This window comes from Cryptotermes secundus, unplaced genomic scaffold, assembly GCF_002891405.2.
Source record: "Cryptotermes secundus unplaced genomic scaffold, Csec_1.0 scaffold2419, whole genome shotgun sequence".
Lineage (NCBI taxonomy): Eukaryota > Metazoa > Arthropoda > Insecta > Blattodea > Kalotermitidae > Cryptotermes > Cryptotermes secundus.
The window spans coordinates 24,915-43,473 of record NW_019736438.1 but is presented as its reverse complement, the minus strand read 5'-3'; the positions used below and the strand labels follow the sequence as shown (position 1 = coordinate 43,473).

The following is an 18,559-nucleotide window of genomic DNA, read 5'->3' as shown; positions in this document are numbered from 1 at the left end:
TTGAACCGAAACATGTAAGGCGAGTGAAATAAATAAGTGACCTAAGAACGTTGTTACACTCGACTGATTATTCATTGACAATTTGTAAATAAATATAAAATTTGATAATATGGGCAGTGCAGCAGTTTCTTCCCCTGTCAGAAGCTGAAATCCAGGGTTTCCTTGATCCAACTCAAGCCAACCTTTATTATTTTCTTGCGCTGTTTCAGTCTCTCCAGCTGCCCTCAGCACAGTCTCGAAACCCTCTCGCTCCCAAACCCCATGTGTACTCAACTGTGAACAGAACTTCCCATATTTCGATCCGGATTAACTGTTGCTATTCGAGCACATTCAGGGCCCTGGCATCTTATTGAGTTAGAGGGCAACACAAACACAGTACACGCATACACACACCAAACATCCATGTCCTGAGTTGGATTCGAACTCACGATCCGAGCGAGCGAAAATTAACTGTAGTTATGGTTTATATATATACCTATTAAAAATTAGATTTTATTTGGCGCTGCTGTCAAGTGAACAAAGATAAAATGAAGGAACTTGTCTCAGACAAGAAACTGGTAAAGAATTTCAGTTTGAAAACTTTTTTAATTGCTAGTGGGGTGGGACTATGTCCCTTGTACTGCGGCCACTTCTGGCCTATTGTACCAGCCCCAGATGATAGGTGAGGGTGATTGCGGAGCAATTGGTGGAATGGAGATTGGCAGGGATAACCGAAATACTCGGAGAAAACCTGCCCCAGCTCCACTTTGTCCACCACAAATCCCACTTGACCAGACCCGGGATCGAACCCGGGCCGCCGCGGTGGGAAGCCAACGACTAACCGCTTGAGCTATGGTGCGGCCCTTGAAGACATTAGGAGGTTCCGTAAAAATAAAGTATATAATGACTAGCTGAGCAGGAGTCTGTGATGTCTCTCTGCTGCAATCAGTGCGTGATTGTCGTTATGTTGCGACATAGTCACGACTCATTGAGCCGGGCAGCAAAGATCTGGGTCGACAGACTTTCACACCTGAGTACACACCGGCAACTTCCGCTGAACCGTCTGCAAAACGTCCCAACAAACAATTGAAGAAGAAGAGAAGTACCTTTCAGCTTTACCGTGTTGTCTGTCCGCATGTAACAACTGTGCTGGTGATCACTACTAAAATGTGTCTATATACTGCAATTTTCGTTAATATCGGGTGACACATAACGGACACGTTACTTGAAGACCTACACGTGTTGCTGCAACGTCTCTAGGGTAGTGCGAGAAATATTCCCAGCCAAACTTGTAGAAAATTGAGTACATTTTATGTACAGTACTCACTCACTCAGGTAGGTGAGCCCTTTTGAGAAGCTGCCAGACATCAAGGCTCCCACATTTTCTAGACAATCGGCTCACAGATGGCGGTAAGGTTGTCAGCCTTACGCGCCAGCCGGCCGCCCTTTACCCCACAGGAAGATTCCTGGTACTCATTTTTACTAGAGGCTACGTCGACTCCAGTGCCATAGTGCGGCTAGAAAAATCCAATGATATCGGGAATGGAACCCGCGACCTTCTGGTTTGTAGCATATTGCCTGAACTAGTTAAAGCAGGAGGTGCGTATATTAAGCACTGCGTTTTAAGCAGGTAGACTGAATGGTACTTGTATAAGGATTCCCACGCAGACACTTCAGTATTCCTGTCCATTGCCGTGGCACGTGATCAGATTTGGTACGAGCCGTGACGAGAAAGTGACCTACAGCACGTGTCCACTTCCGGTCTCTAGATCCCCCAATTTTCGGCCCCAAATCCCTCGTATTTCCGTCTGCGATACCCCCTTCAGGCAGCTCCACCTCTGTGGACACACGTTTGTATAATTCGGGGTTGTAGCCGGGGGTGGTGCTGTGAGCTGGAAACGACTCAGAGCCTCCCCAGACTGGTGCATCCTGTCACTTTTCCTGGTTGGCACGCAGACTTGGCGTTGAGCTTTATAAAAGGGAAGCACGTGGCTTCTTCAGCACAGAGCGGCCAGCTGCGTCAATCCGGCAACAGCGCATCTGTCATGGCGATCAAGGTAACTCACCACTTCATTCTGCATCTTGTGTTGTTAGGGATGGGCATATAGCACGCATGGCGAAATAGAGGTGCGTACGAAATTGTGATCTGGAATTCTGAATGAGGTGGACCACGTAGTGGACCTTAGCGTAGATGGAAGAATAATGTTAAAATTGATCTCCTGAAGTAAGAGGGATATTTCAGCATATATAGTTACTAGGATACGGGCTAGACGACCGAGGCATCAGGGTTCAATTCCCGGCAGGGGTAAACGGAAGTTCTCTGCATAACGTCCGGACTGTGGGGCCCACCCGTGTTCCTACACAAAGAGTACCGGGAGCTCTTTCCCCGGAGGTAAAGCGGCCGGGGTGTGAAGCTGACAATTCACCTCCATATAGTGCCGAGATCAAGAATGTTGGAGCTATACCTCCACTCCTTCATACGCCTCCATGACGTGATGATTATTGACTAAGCCCAGGGCTAACTCTACTTTTACATTTTTTGGATTATTTTGCGACCCTCCCAACAGCAAGGTGCATAAAAACATGGAACGCTAGAACAATATGGAAGCGAAGTGAAAAGAAGTAATTGTATAAAGTGAGAGCACGAGTTGTCTGGGTTTAAGTCTCGACACGGACATAGTCTTTTCCCGCGACTGAGCTCCTTGTGGTTTCCCTTAGTTCCTTCATGCAAGCGCAGGATTGCATCCCCGTCTCCTTCCACATCCCTTACATCTTTTAAATTTAAATTGTTCATAAATAAACAAAAATAAGCTTTTGTTAGATGAGTTTGGATAGCCGAGTCGTTACAGCGACGGGCTACGAGCTGGAGGGTCCGGGTTCGATTCCCGGCAGTGAAAGATTTTCTCTTCTCCGTAGCGTTCATACCGACTCTGGGGCCCACCCAGTTTCCTATCCAGTGGGTACCTGGGGTTCTTTCCGCGTGGGTAAAGCGACAGCTGACCACTCACCTCCATCTAGTGCAGAGGTCAAGCATCGTGGAGCTGTACCTCCACTCCGCCATGTGTCTCCATGGTATAGTACTTGATTAAGTAAACACGGACAGCTCTACCCTTTTTATGTCTTTATGTTCGGAGTGGATTCCTGCATTCAGTTTCAGACGCGAGAGTTCTGTGCTCACTCCTCAGTTCTCCACGTCCTGCTTATGTCTGTATGATTTAACCTCGTAGCAGTGGATGATTCTGAACTGTGTCGTCATCCTCCAGCTTATCATCATCATCAGCCTCTGTCTCCTGATGGCCACAGTTCGATGCGGGATCGTCCCAGAGGCTCGCTCCGAATATGACCCGCACCCCCAGTACACATTCGCCTACGATATTCGAGACGCCCTGACCGGCGACGCCAAGAGCCAGCAGGAGAGTCGCGACGGAGACGTCGTCCAGGGCAGCTACAGCCTGGTGGAGCCCGACGGAACAGTGCGTACCGTGCTGTATGCTGCCGACCCCGTCAACGGATTCAATGCTGTGGTGCATCGCGGTCCCCTTGTGCACCCCAAGGCCATTAAAGCATTTTGAGGATCCGCCGTTATTTATGCTGCTTGTCGTATTAATTAACCCTTATTTATATGCTCGCTCGCCATTATTGTGTCGTGGGAGGACACGGTAGTAATATCTCGTGGTTCTTATGGTTTCTACCGAATTTTAACACATGCAATCCCGACAACGTGAATTTCCGGTTCTTTTTATTAACAGATGCATGCAGTGGAGTTGCAGTTTGACACTAAATGGACTGAAATTTTGGTGTGCGAGGTATGTGAATGTGTGAAGGCGTGTTTGTTTGTTTTATCCGGTACTGAAAGTATTGAGAAATCAGCTGTTCATAATTATTTTCGGACGAGTTTTGAAGGCAAAGTTGTACATACAAATTTTATTGTGGAGTGGGAGGCGTTTTAAGACTGCCAAGTATTGCTATTTATTTTATGATTGCATTAAGTATTGCTTGTTGTTATGATCTCTTAGTCAAATCAGGGGCGTTTTGGCGTCTCAGGGGAACAGCCGCTTTTCTGCAGCTTGTGTTGCTGTTTTGGGGGGGTAAATATAATTTATCTGACTTTGATAATGTGAAGGTGTATTTTTCATCCTAAAGTAATAAAAACACATTAAACTGAGGCTCATGGTTATGTACGCGTGATGTGCTGTAGAGTCCAAATAAATACCAGTGTATAGTAACCACCAATGGGTACGCTATTATGGTCACCGTTCCTGCTCTACTGGTCAACTCTAGACGTTTATAGCTTTGCCGTGTGGTTGCAGAAACAGGCACAGCGCAGTTCGACACCTCCAGCAAGGGAAGTGACGGTTTCCCCTTATTTCGAAAGAAAGTCTTTAGGAACTGGACGTTGGAAAGCGTCAATATGATATTCGAGGTTCTCACAGCAGTGACTTAGAAGACTGCGGTCTTTTGGATTGTAGCGCCTTGTGGTTCGGGTGCTGCTGCGAATTGAACGACGCTACCACCAAGAAGACAGGCAACTACTGCCCAAATACGCGCATCTGTACAGACTCGAGTTTTTTGACAAATGAGCTCAGATCAGTTTTCGTTGCATTCGAAATTAAATTTTTACACATATCCTTCTGTTAGCTTCGCTATATCTTGTCTGTCAGTCTGTCAACTTGAAAACTGCTGAATGACTTTAATAATTTCGGCACATCGAAATTTTGCTTAGACTCGGACATCAGTAACGGACGCTTTCCGCACGCATTTTACTGAATATCTTGTAGAATAAAAAGGAACCGAACGGAAGTTTTAGAGACAAAATTAAACACGAATTTTATGTCCGATACATTTCTTGTAAGTCATAACTGAAAGTGATTTCACATCCTGTGCGTACCTTTCCCAACTTGTTTTGTGTAACGGTATACTAACTTAACGGTGATCCTGTAGTTGCATTACATAAAAGGGCCATCTTCCTCTGCAGACTGTAGAGACAGGTTTCATTGTCTTCCGAGGCTTGATTCTTATAGCACACTCAAGCCAATGTCATTTTCGATCTCAAGGTCATGATCTCTTATTATTCAATTTATTACCCCGACAGGTTTGTCAACTTTACATGCTTAAAAATACCGATGACAAGTTCCCCCCTCCCCAAGACCGTGCCCAAGGATTCCTGTCACCTACCTCTAAACCTGTCTTCAAGAAAGAAAGAGTAATTTCTCTTAAGTAACAGTGTCACTTTCTGCCAACAGAAGTCGTGTTCCACGTTCAGTAGTATGCACACTAGTCCCCGGAAGTATGAGAGACGAAACGTCGTCACAAATTAACTTCATGTTTCATCTTCCAGTTATGCTGAAGAGGTACTGATCACGTGTTTATACACAGAGTGTCCGAGAAGTCACAGCCCCTAGTGGAAGTACACGCCGTTTATTACAGCATATGTACCTGTATTGTCGCGTGGTCCTAATCACTTCTGACAGCAAACTGTCACGTGCTCGGGGATCCGTGACTAATAATAACGGGTTCTGAACTGGATGATAGGATTTATTATTACTTATTATCTTAATCACAGTCAATTACAATAACTCGCAATCAATCTACTGCCGAGGACTCACTCCCTTCTCTTTCTCCTGTCCTCTTACAGCTTCAGCTACTGAACTGACAGCGCGTTCTCACTTCGGGAATGACCGAATAGAGATCACCACCTCCAACAGTTCCTCTGTTGTTGTGTACTTATTCGTTGCTGTGGAAACTTCTGTTCATTACGCAGCAACGGTCTGGTTTCCACAAGTCTGCACCTTTTCATTTTCATATCCGTGGACACGTTTGTTAAACACCCAGCGATGGTTTGTGTCCACGGATCATATCTTCGTGGCAACGTGTTTACCGGCATGTCACAATATAGTTAGTCTAAATGAGAAGACTTCTCCTCGTCTTTTGTTTGACGTTCACAGTTCACTTTGCGGTCTGGGCCGCAAGATGGTTGGATTGGATAGACTACAGTACTGAACACCTGATATTATCTTCTCTGTGCTGTAGTGGTCAGAACTCCTGGCTACAGATCCACAGGTCCGGGTTCAATTGCCGGCGCTACCAGATTTTTCTGAGTAGTAGTGGTTCTGGATCGGGGTCCACTCGGCCTCGTGAGGATAACTGAGAAGCTGTTTCAAGTAAACATCGCCTCCAGCAATACTTTCGCTGTTTCACGCGAGATGCTGCCTAGCAACGGCCGTTGTCTCATTTCGCTGTCGTTTCCTAGCAACAGGTCTATACGCCACAATATTATTATTCCATCTACGTCAGTTTTTCCTTTGTAGAAATAGCATCGATAGTTTACATCACAGCGGGAATTAGGTTGGGCGCGAAACAGTGAAGGTCCAAAGAAACGGATCTTGAGAGTGTGAACTGTCGAACTGTCACAGAATATCGTCTGGGTGGGGGCCACATTTGTGGATAACGTATAGCATATGTTGCATAGGCCCTAATCGTAGTCCTGTCTTCGGTTCGGGGTGCTTTGGAATGACGACGCTCGGCGTCTCAGCCCAGACGGATGACACGGCACTCTGGAGATACACGGATCGAATCCCGTCCGGAGACTAGCTGCTTTTCCAGTTAGTCCTACAGAATCCTCAAGTGTTACGTAACATATTGTCGTGCAATAGAACAGAATGGTGACCAGACTTTCCATCTTCTGTCGATTGCAAAAATAACCTGTTGGTCAGTATTGGCGAGAGACCAGATAAGTGTGGACATCATCCCCAGAAGCGCCCTGTCCAGTTGGGTGCACCGCTGTGTGCGGTATAAAAGTCGACACCTGTACCTGTATGCGTACAGTAGCAACATGGCGCTCAAGGTAGGTCAGTTCACACGGCCGTACGAAATCTGCTGTCAGCTCTTGTACTCCTGCTGTAGAGCTATCTTGGTTGCTTGCAGCTTGTCCTCCTCGCCGCACTTATAGCCGTCGCCAGGGCCGGTGTCATAGGCGCCCCCGCCTTTGTGACCCCTGCAGCTGCCACCCCCTTGGCCTACGCCGCCCCCGCCGCAGTCGACACCGACTACGACCCCAACCCCCAGTACAGCTACGCTTACGACATCCAGGACGCTCTGACCGGAGACTCCAAGGGACAGCAGGAGACCCGCAACGGAGACGTCGTCCAGGGCAGCTACAGCCTGGTGGAGCCTGACGGCACCCGTCGCACCGTCGAGTACACCGCCGACCCCGTCAACGGATTCAACGCCGTCGTGCACCGTGAACCCGCCGTGGTGGCCGCCCCCGTCGCTGCTCCCGTGGCACATGTAGCTGCCCCACTAGCAGTGGCCACCCCTGCATATGGCCACACCATTGCCGCTTCTTATTACGGTTGAACATATCCTCTTTGTATTTACTGTCTGTTCATGACTGTTACAATAAAACTCTTTTGAAACCCAATCTCTTGTTCGTTATTCTGTCCATTGTATTCGACGCCATTTATGTGCACACTGGAGCTTCACAGCTTCCACTGCTTTCCAAATATAATTAGAATGATCAGGTCAAAGAGGATGAGATTGACGGGGCATATAGAACACATGTGAAGAAGATGAATGCGTATAGGATCTTGGTGGGAATGCCAGAAGGAAATAGACCACTAGGAATAACTAGACGTTAGTGGGACGATAATATTAAAATGTATCTTAGAAGAAGGATGGGGTGATATGAACCGGACTGTTCTGGCTCAGGATAGGGACTGATGTGAACACGGTTATGAACCTTCTGGTTCCATAAAATGTTGGGAAATCCTTGAGTGGGTGAGCGACTGGTGGCTTTTCAAGAAGGGCTCAGCTCCATGGAGTTACTGTATTCTCCGTGGGTTTTATTCTCTCATTGCACCGTTCATCGGTGTCCTGTCCCTCTTTCCTGGATCAGACACTTGAGACTTTGATTTTAGGAACTCTGGAAATTCGGAAGGGAATGTTCAGATAAGAAAATGCTTTACTTCAAACAAATGAGCATTGATTATGTGGAACATGAAGGGATGCGCGTTTATAGTTCCAATATTTCTCAGTAGGCTTGGTTTCACGATTTCAAACGGCTTCAAATTAAGTTTATAAGTAGAGTTTCTGGCTTTCCCCTCTCCTTTTTTAACATGCCGGCAGCTCTCATAGGGGGAGGGACATGAAAATGCGATAAGCCTGTAAGAACTTGAACTCGGGCGTCGTCATCATTTAAGGGGGCCTTCCTTGTTCAACCCCTTCCATGCTCAGATACGAAACAGAACCACGTTCTTTTGTTTTTTATCCTCATGCTCACTTACAGATTCAGTTTGCTATATGCTGCATATGGTTAGCTCAAATATCAAAAGATGGCAGCACATGTTTCGCTGAGACGCTCTTAGTAACAACAATGATGGACACTTTGTCTGAGAACAGCAAAAAAAGAATACGCAAATTCAGTTACAGAGCTCTTAAGGCTAGAGGGAAAAAATTTGCAAGGCGTCTGTAACTTCTTAAACAAAATTACTGAGTTTATTTAAAAACAGAAAGAAAGAAATTACAAAATCTTAATAATATATTCTCAGAGTTAGGGGATATAATCAGAAATCGCGGGGTGACCGCTATAATAGAATAAGATGTTTATAAGAATGTGCTACAGAGGGCCGGATGGGCGTTACCTAGGAAATTTTCGTATATACGTTTATTTTTTGCAAAATAAGAAACTCTTAGTACCGCACGCCAAAGTTGTATAAGGGAAGGCCGGTTTCAGAACAGCATATCTCGGTCGTATCAAGGACAGTGTCGAATACAAGGAATCCACCAACTTATTTGCACATTGTGATACTGAAAAAGTGAGCCGTAGTTTTGTTGTGACATCACAATTGGATGTGTGGAGTGACGTCATCACTGATTACCGACTTGTGGCAGTGGCGGAACACCTGCAGGCGGTGCACCTGCCTCACCCTCGGCGTCGCATCTCTAGAAGAATCATGGAATACTCCTCTCGGATCCCTTACAATTCACACACAATATTTGGCATAAGCAGTTGACATACCGTGATCGAGCAAGTTGGTGAAGCGCTAACGGGGCTCAACTCCCACGTTAGAATCCCTGCCAGGAACGGCCTCTCCTGGGTAACGGTCTTGTGACTGTGTGGTATATTTAACGACCCTGTCAGTAGCTGAGGCTGCATCTCTAGGATGACTCTGAATGATGAATTGGAAGGAATGTCTAAGGAAGCGGTCGTGGCCTAATTTGAGATACTATCTCAGAATTCGGTCAAAGGAACAAAGGAGAAGTACAAGGATACTGAATGACGTATGGGCTCCTTGGGCTGAGGTATGAATCCGGGAGCTGTAGATGAGAGCTCTGTCCGATCAGGCTCTTCTGGCTTTATATGCGGTGAAGATTCATATTTTGATCTACTGTGAAGACTGAACCAGCATATTCCTGCGAAACGTCGGTACTCACTTATATAACGGATTTGCATGGTAAGATGACTATAAATCACCAGTTAGGGCAGTATCGCTAAACGACTGTCAGTCATTGTGTCATCAATCGACTATGAAGTTGTCATTGCTGGGCCGCAGAAAGCAACAGTTGAAGTGGAGCAGCGCGCGGGGGCCTAATATGGAGGCTGTAAGGGAGTGAGACAGACCAACCGATGTGGCAACACTCGGCAGGCAATGAAAGCGAAAGTGACCGCACCCAGTGGCCAGACAAATGTCATGTGTAAGGCATGCACTACTCGTGGTTTTCCTTAGCTTCTCCTTGCCCTGCCCAGCTTCTAATGCGTCACCGAGATGTCTCTTTAAGGATTAACTAACTAACAAATTAACTGTACGGAACTGAGTCCTTCTAGTCGTTCAGCTACTCAAGAACTTCCCAATATTTTATGGAAACCGAAGTTTGATTGCCGTGTTCAGAAGAGCCCGTCACTGTTTCCTATCCTGACCCAGATCAATCCAGTCCACACCACCCCAGCCTATCTCTCTAAGATCCATTTTCATATTATCCTCCCACCTACGTCTGAGTGTTGATATAGGTCTCTTTCCTCTGGCGTTCCCACCAAAACCATGCATGCATTCCTGTTCTCTCCCGCGCATGCTACATGCGGCGCCCAGCTTATCCTCCTCATTTTAATTATACTTGGAGAAGAGTACGAGTTACGAAGTTCCTCATTATGCAGTTTTTCTATAGCCTCCTATTATTTCACCCCTCTGCTACCGAAATATTCTCCTCAGTGCCCTGTTCTCGAACACTCTCAGTGTCAGAGACCAAGTTTCACACCCATACAGTGAAACCTTGGGGAGGCTTACGCTGACAAACACGGTTCACGACGTTACAAGATGAAAGGCGTGCGTGTGTTGCCATCGAGCAGTATTCGTTTTTTGTTAAACAGACACGAATATCATAGATAAATCAAGACTTGTCTATAATTCTATACATGTATAATATGTACCACCTATTTCACTTAAAAAACTCTACCCTGTTTTGCCCTTAACATACTATTTACGTGTTTCGCATGATGCTCACGATAAACAGCGGTTGAAGATTACTGCCTCCTGGTGTATGCCGCTGTGTAGTCTGGTAGATTGTATCCAACGTTTCGAGGAACCTGCTGCCTCTGTCTTCAAAGTAGATGAGTAAACCGTGTGAGGGAGCAGCTGTACGAATTTAGAGAGACCCTAAGCGAACCAGCGGGGATAGTGGGAGCAGCGTGACCTTGGGCCCTCTACAGGGCCGTTTTCCTAGTGCAAAGTGAAAGGGGACCCATCCATATATCTGTACGATTTTTCACTTTCAGCTTAGTTTTCTACACTGAAGATGGAGGCAGTATGTTTGCACGGACGTTCATCACATCCAAGAATATAGTCATTTTGACAGTTAATACCGTCAGTAGAGTTATTATAACTACACATAACTGTAACAGCTGACTGGGAGACAAGTAAAACAGGCCGAGCTTTCTTGTTATGCGGTCCACGCTTTGCCGACGTGATTTACCAGAGTGACGCGGTGGTGCCACCTCTACGGGCGTACATGAAACTGCTGATGGTTCACACCTCGAGGCCTCTGTTGGCAAATGTCAAGATTCTCTATACCGAGTGTTCATTATTTCTTAACCATCTGTCAGCAGTACAGATACTGTAGCCTGAAACGGTAATGTAGCTGGTGAATAATGACTGGAGAAGGATTTGGAAGGGGTGGTCCTATCCTAATTTGAGGTACTGTTCCTCTATTTATGGAGGACTGAGGAAAACCACGACGACCCTCAGATATTATATTTCGTATCCAGGGCAAGGTTTATACCTAGGAGCCTTAGAACGTGAAGCCGGATTGTGCGTATCGTGTATTTTCTCAGTTTTACCACCCTTACCACCCCCCCCCCACACCAAGGTAGCAAATGAAGCAAGGGAGGTGAAGTATGTCTGTCCCTGTACTTGTCACACTAATGCTACAACAATTTAACATTGAAAGCGCAGGAATTCTGTGCGGCTCTCACAGACAGTAAATGCAGCAAGCTACGGGCCAGCCGTTCAGCTGTGTAGAAGGAACGAGTTTTGTACTGAGTCGGCTGAGGAACTGCCAGCTTATCACGAAATATTCTGCCCCATTGATGGTGCATCACTTATACTGACTAATTAACTAACTCTGTGCAACACAGTGGCCGCGCACTCAAGGCATGGATGTCTGTGTGCAGATAGCGGCCTTGCGACGGGCTGATCCCCCGACCAAGGAGTCCTACCAACTATGTATAGGATTACGAAACTGAAGAAAGCGGCCGGGACCCAACAAAGAGCTGTAGAGTGACTGATGAATGAATGAATGAATGAATGAATGAATGAATGAATGATTGTTTAAGTCAGTTTCTTGCTTGGTTGGTATTACAGCACGACCAGCGAGGGAGACGCTTTACCGTCATCCCAGATCTATATCTGAACCTGTATCGCTGTGTTCGCCTTTAGTACAAATTTGGTTGAAATTAATCGCATGACTCAGGAGTTACGATGGCCCATAATTCATAACATTTCGTTCGAATCCGGGATCCAGTTCAACCGATAGGTCAGAGGTCACAGCGGGCGGCAGCTAGGACAGGTTCATAAACTTACATCTCCTCCCATTCTTTATTGCCGTTTTGTTTGTCATCCTGTCCCGCCTTCTGATTTGCTCCCCGTTCTTACGTAGGCGGTTCATACTTGACCCGGTATTTTCATTGTTTCGAGTAAACAGATGTGTGGAGCTGTGTCAGCCGTTTCGTGTGACCGTCCTCCTCACCTATACCGTACTTCCGCGCATGCGCATTGTCGTACCTTATTATGGCATCTGTAGAAGTCTGCAGAGCAAATCCTCGCTAATCGGATTAATTGCGGGGAGGTAATTCAGATTAAGCGATAATCCGGATTACTGAAGCAAAAGATAGCCCTAAAAGACAAAAAATATAGGAAACAAATAAATGGAAAGTTTGATAATGTATGTAGTGCTGACAGAAATAAAAAAAATATATCACTGCAGCAATTTCTTCCTCTGTCAGAAACTGAAATCCAGGGCCTCCTTGATCCAGCTCAAGCCAATCTTGGATACACGTATTATGTTTCTGGACATTAGCCATCATCCTGTCTTTATTTAAAAGCATAACTTTTCGGAGACTTGATTCTGTGTACGTGTAAGGTAAACCCTACTCAGCTGGACAAAATTGGTACACCCAGTCCCTATCTCCGGACGTCTATACCAATACAGGAACCAAATTGGTACAGCTAGTCCCTATCTCCGGACGTCTATACCAACACCAGGACCAAATTGGTACAGCCAGTCCCTATCTGCGGACGTTATACCAATACGAGTACAAGAACCAAATTGGTACAGCTAGTCCCTATCTCCGGACGTCTATACCAATACAAGAACCAAATTGGTACATGTAGTCCCTATCTCCGGACGTTTATACCAACACCAAGACCAAATTGGTACAGCTAGTCCCTATCTGCGGATCTATACCAACACAAGGACCAAATTGGTACAGCTAGTCCCTATCTCCGGACGTCTATACCAACACCAAGACCAAATTGATACAGCCAGTCGCTGTCTCCGGACGTCTATACCAATACAAGAACCAAATTGGTACAGCCAGTCCCTATCTTCGGACGTCTATACCAACACCAAGACCAAATTGGTACAGCTAGTCCCTATCTCCGGACGTCTATACCAACACCAAGACCAAGTTGGTACAGCCAGTCCCTATCTCCGGACGTCTATACCAACACCAAGACCAAATTGGTACAGCCAGTCCCTATCTCCGGACGTCTATACCAACACCAGGAAGGATATACAAGCCAATCTTGGATATTTTCTTTCGTGGGTTTTCCGTGTCTCCAGCTTCCCTCAGCGCAGCCTGGCAGTCCTCTTGCTCCTAAATACCACGTGTCTTTTTAAAGTATGTACTCAACTGTAAACAGAATTATTCATTTTTCATGTTTCGATCCGGATTAACATTAACCGAATGATCAAGTCAAGGGGGGTAAGAGGGGCATGGCATGTAGCACGAATGGCGGCGAAGAGGAATTCATATAAGATATTTGTGGGAAAGCCAGAAGGAAAGAGACCAATGGGAAATCAAGGCATAGGTGGGTGAACAATATTAAAATGTATCTTAGAGAGATAGGATGGGATGGTATGGATTGGATTGATCTTGCTCAGGATTGGGATCAGTGGAGAGCTCTTGTGAACACGGTAATGAACCTTGGGGTTCCATAAAATATTTGGAAGTTCTTGAGTAGCTGCAGAACTGGATGCTTCTCAAGAAGGGCTCAGCTCCATGGTGAGTGAGTGAGTGAGTGAGTGAGTAACTGTGGCCGGCTTAGTAAGGCCTTACTGTAGGACAGCGATGTGTAGATGAACCCACGGGCACTTCTTCCGAGGGAGGTAGCCGGCGCCAGGATTGTTTTCGTAGGGAGGACATCCATAAAATTTTATATACAAGCTAATGTTTGTAACGTTTGAGGATATTTTTACCGGTCGCCATGGAGGTACAGGTCTCTGTAATCTTTCTGTGTTACATGACAACGCTTTTAGTGTAGAACTTATATAGCGCCGTATGACGTGATGGTGGGGGAATGATGAATTGCAAAGAAACTGGAAAAAAGCAGTAGTCGAGGTACTAGTCCAGAATTTACTTGGAGGGACTGAGGAAAATCACGAAAACCACTCAGGGTGGGCGGTTCTACTGCCGAGATTCGAACGGAATACCTCAAAAATAAAAGTTCAAAGAGTTAACTCTAGAACAATTTGTTCGGCGGGTCTGCTTATTCAAACGTAAATGGCGTAACGTTTAAAAGAAAATCTTTAATCCTGTTTTTTAATTCTGATGTTTCTCCAAAATTTTGGTGAGTGCTAGATGTCGGACATGCACCCCCTCCCAGCGCCCAAAGGCCCACAATCTGCTGATAATCACAGTTTCGGGATGATGCATGGTGCAGAACACAGGTGTATGAATGGTAATGTACATTCAGGGGCAGCCGCGACCGCAGCACTGAACAAAGTTAAGAATGCTCTCTCCTAACTGCACGGCGTTACAGTCCTGAAGACTGTTCTGTACCGCCGTGAGAACCTGAAATTCGACATCAGCAACGCCGAGAAGCTCCATTCTGCGCAAGCGCCGCATAGTAGCTGTTGTGTGGAGAGAGTTGTTCCCGAACATGGCGCCTTTCGACGATTTAGTGCAAGATGGGTTCATGAGACGCTCCGCCAGATATAAACCGCGTCCCCCATCTCGACCTAAACGCGTCTGACATTCGTCACACGTCCTGTGTCAGAGTTATTCTACACTGCCGGCTTACTGCCAGTCAGTTCGTCTTGGCGACAAGCCCACCAAGGATCACAACCAGAGAAGACTGACTCGCTAACTGGCCCTGCTTATAACATCTCGGTACGGACCTCGTCGAAAACTTCGTTCCTCTGTTGCAGTGCAATTGTTGCCGTGGAAGAATGGTTGTTTGCGCAGCTGTTAGCTGTGGCTGTTGTATAGTCGCTTATTTCGCTGTCGTTGCCTAGCAACGGGTCCCATGCTACAGTATTGTCGATTCATGTGCTCTGAAGTTTCTGAAGAAACTTTTTGCTTGACGGCTTACAGCGGTAATGTATTTGAAGATGGTATGTGGAACGGTGTAGCCTGGTAGATCATTATCAGCGTTTCGGAAGAACCTTCTGTCTCCATCTTCAAGACACAACATTGAGTGAAAATGAAGGCAACGGATATGTATGATCTTGCTTATGGAGCTGTAAGTTGCGGAATATGCTCTTAGCATAAACAATTCGTGCTCGCTGCCTCGCTTGCCGTCAGAAGTACGGTGAAGGTCACACGCAGTCACAGGAGCAAGCGACTACACACGAAAGTAGAAAGAGTGCTCCGACAGAAGAGGATAGGTGTGACTCGCGTAGTGAGACGATNTAGTGCGAGAGAGAGAGGAGTGAGATAGATGAGTGTATGCACTGGAAGACGGTTGAAATAAATCATGGACTTAAATCAGTGCAACAGGACGCTAAAATATAACATTCCTATTTGTCTCTGAACATATAAGCGCTGTGTTCCTCCGAAACGTCTACTTTCATAGGACCACACAGTGTTATATCCCAGAAGATAGAACGTTTCGTAGCCACCGCTGTGTGAACTTTTAATGAATATCTCTACGAAAGTTCTGGGGTTGTTACATGCGACCACGTGTTCAAGTCGCTAAAAAAAACCTTTTTGCAAATTGTACCTTTTCGTTGCGAACGCGCCCAAAATTCAGGAATTCACTTTAGCTCTAAAAACCTGTCCCTCTGGCAATATGTGGCTTTCTGTTTCACGGAGGGGTCATGTGTATGGACGGGGGAGTGCGAGGGGGGGGGGGTTCCCACGGTTTGGCCCGAACCTGCTGATAGGCCGGTGGTCCCATTACATGAAATGTCAGAGCCACAAGGCCGCCCGGACATCCTCCACAACGGTACACCTATTTCATGGAATTTCCCTTCTCCCGTAACATGTCGAGTTGATATCTGTAGCACAGATAATGTGCACTCCTAGCCAGATATTATCAGGATCAAAGGGAGTACATAACGAAGGTTTGGTAGGAAACCGTGGAGTATAGGGACACTATGAAAACCTAGGTTTATGGATCTTCAGGAAATAGGTTGGGAGTTTGTGGACTGGATTCATCTGGATGAGGACTGATAGCAGTGGTGGACTGTGAGAACAGGGTATGAAACTTGGGAATTTCTGTAGTATGTGAGGAACTACTGGCTGTTGACATCGGATGAAGGACTCAGTTCCGTGGAGGCAGTTGGAACTGATCGCACCCTGCCGAACAAGCGGCCATACGCCCTGACACAGAAGCCAAGAGCCTCAATATTAGAGTTGCTGGACGAAATACTGGTTTATTAAAAATTAAAGTCCTCTGGGATGTGATGCTGGACGTCTTCCTACGTTCCAGAGGAACATACTACGAGAGTGAGCCCAGCAAGAACCCAAGAGGAATCAGTGTGTTGTACTTGCTATCTGCACCTTACTCGTTGCTTTCTTCGCATACTTTTCGATCGTAGAGATGGAGGCAGTAAATTCCTCCGAAGTATCGGTGAGCAACCAGGTCACACGGCATAGCATCTCAGAAGTAATTATTCTTCACAGTATAAATGTTTACGTACCTGAATATCTCAAACAGCGTGTGGCTGTGAAAGTTATTTTGCTTGGAGTGAGAAGGAACAGGGAGTAACGGCCCGGGTTTGAACACCGGACTGCCACGCCGGCTGCAAGGCGGTCCAACCTCTTCATTGAAGGGCCTCCGGAAAAACTGTAGGGACGTCGTGAGCGTGGACTGGAAGCAGTGCAGACCGGTAGCAGGATTGTGCTCGGAGGTGGCACCTGCATGTTCTGGGCCTCCCGGGTGACGCTGCATGCAAGAAATGTGGACTGCAGGAGGAACCCTTGTTCAGCATGCTCTGGCTGCGCGTATAGTGAAGATATCCTTATTCTCTGCGTCCTGTTGTGTGCCAGGATGTGGTTTCCTGGCCCCCAACACAACAAATTTATCAAAAATTAAACCAATCTAATATCACCGTCCTACATTGGTTTCGTTTAGTGACTGCTTCATGTTTCGATCCACATTTGGATCATCATCAGGCAATATTCTTAAACACGTCACTCGTTACTGAATTATACTAATACGGGTCCATATTAGTTCTCAACTGTTAAAAGTGTTATGATACTTGTAATTCTGGCTAAACATATATATATATTGATTGATTGATCAGTAATCTGTCAGATGACAGGTCCACAGTCTCTTCCAAAACATTTCCTCCACTTAATGTGATCTTCTGTTTTTGGAAAGAGACTATCCAGGAAAAGTGATAATGTGGTAGTTTTTCCATTTGCTTTCCACATCGCAGTACAACAGCCGTTCAAACCACTCTGGTCACGCCTGTTGCTATACGAACTTGAACCAACTCGAGCATCATTTGTTCTGTGCTTCAAGTCGCTGCTGATGACGCTGCTTCCGGCATCAGTTTTTGGTTTTTGGTGTCTCTCTTCGTCTGATGCCTACCCTTTGACCTGTCCAGCAAGGGAGGCCCTGCCAGTAGCTACGCTACCGCTGGTATAGCTCTCAGGGTCCTTGGCATACTCAAACCCCCTCACCACGATAAGGTGGAGTCCTGTCGTTACGATGTTAAGTTTCCGTGTCTCTTGCCGTGTATTGTAAATAACATCTTCCGGGATTCGTTGTTATGTTTCTATACAGGTTACGAGTGATGCTTGCGCACGAAGTTATTACTAGTTTTATTATGTATTTCTCCTTGATTTCCTTACGTGCTGTCGTAACTGAGTTGTTTTCTCTTTTCAGTGTGTTGTGTACTTCTTTATGTGAGAATGTTAATTCTTAAGTTGTTCTTGTTCCTGATTAGAATAGTTCGATAACGAGCGCAAACAAACAACAAACTCCATATCTTTAGTCCGCAAGCGAACTATACCGACCGAGCCACCGCCGCTTGTCGGCGAAGTTAGAGAATACTGCCTGATCCAAATATGGATCGAAACACGTAACAGTCACTAAATAAAACCAATGTAACACAGTCATATGGGATTGGTTTAATTCTTGCTAAATTTGTTGCATTGACGACCAGAAAGAACACATAGGCTGTGTATGGTTAGAACCCGTTGATATCCAGAGGACCTCAGTCTGGATGGATCTGGCTCTAACATCTAAGACAGGACCCGTTTAAGGACCTTGCATGTCAGGGGATCCACAGTGGACCGCATAATGGTGTAAGTGCTTAGGGCGACTAGAAGTTGCCTCTCCCCCCCCCTCCCATTTAAAAATTCGATCCTCAAGTAGCACAGCGATGGATCACTGTCGAGGAATCTAAACTTGTTCGAGCGCAGACTCTGAGGATGTGTTTCCCAACGAAACGGAAAGCGGTTTTGCTTTAGGACAGGGGAGTCGACCTACTGTCTCTTTTGAAAACTTGAAATCCGTTTTGTGTACTGTAACAGTGGACGTACTCTTGGTAGAACGGCATATAAATACGTCACTATAGCCCGTAATGCCCATACGCGCACACAAAAAAGCATACTGGAATGGCATTCAAGGTAAAC

At 46.1% G+C, this 18,559-nt stretch overlaps 2 protein-coding genes across 2 annotated transcripts; both read left to right on the top strand.

The window, feature by feature from the left end:
* Positions 1 to 1,889: 1,889 nt before the first annotated feature.
* On the top strand, positions 1,890 to 4,115 carry LOC111869984 (larval cuticle protein A3A-like). Its single transcript, XM_023861887.2, has 2 exons — positions 1,890 to 2,036; positions 3,243 to 4,115. Exons 1-2 carry the CDS (start codon positions 2,025 to 2,027, stop codon positions 3,549 to 3,551), a joined length of 321 nt encoding a protein of 106 aa, XP_023717655.1. The 5' UTR covers positions 1,890 to 2,024; the 3' UTR covers positions 3,552 to 4,115.
* A 2,696-nt stretch (positions 4,116 to 6,811) lies between these two features.
* Positions 6,812 to 7,335, top strand: LOC111869972 (larval cuticle protein A2B). The gene is made up of 2 exons (XM_023861875.1): positions 6,812 to 6,823; positions 6,904 to 7,335. Exons 1-2 carry the CDS (start codon positions 6,812 to 6,814, stop codon positions 7,333 to 7,335), a joined length of 444 nt encoding a protein of 147 aa, XP_023717643.1.
* Positions 7,336 to 18,559: the final 11,224 nt, after the last annotated feature.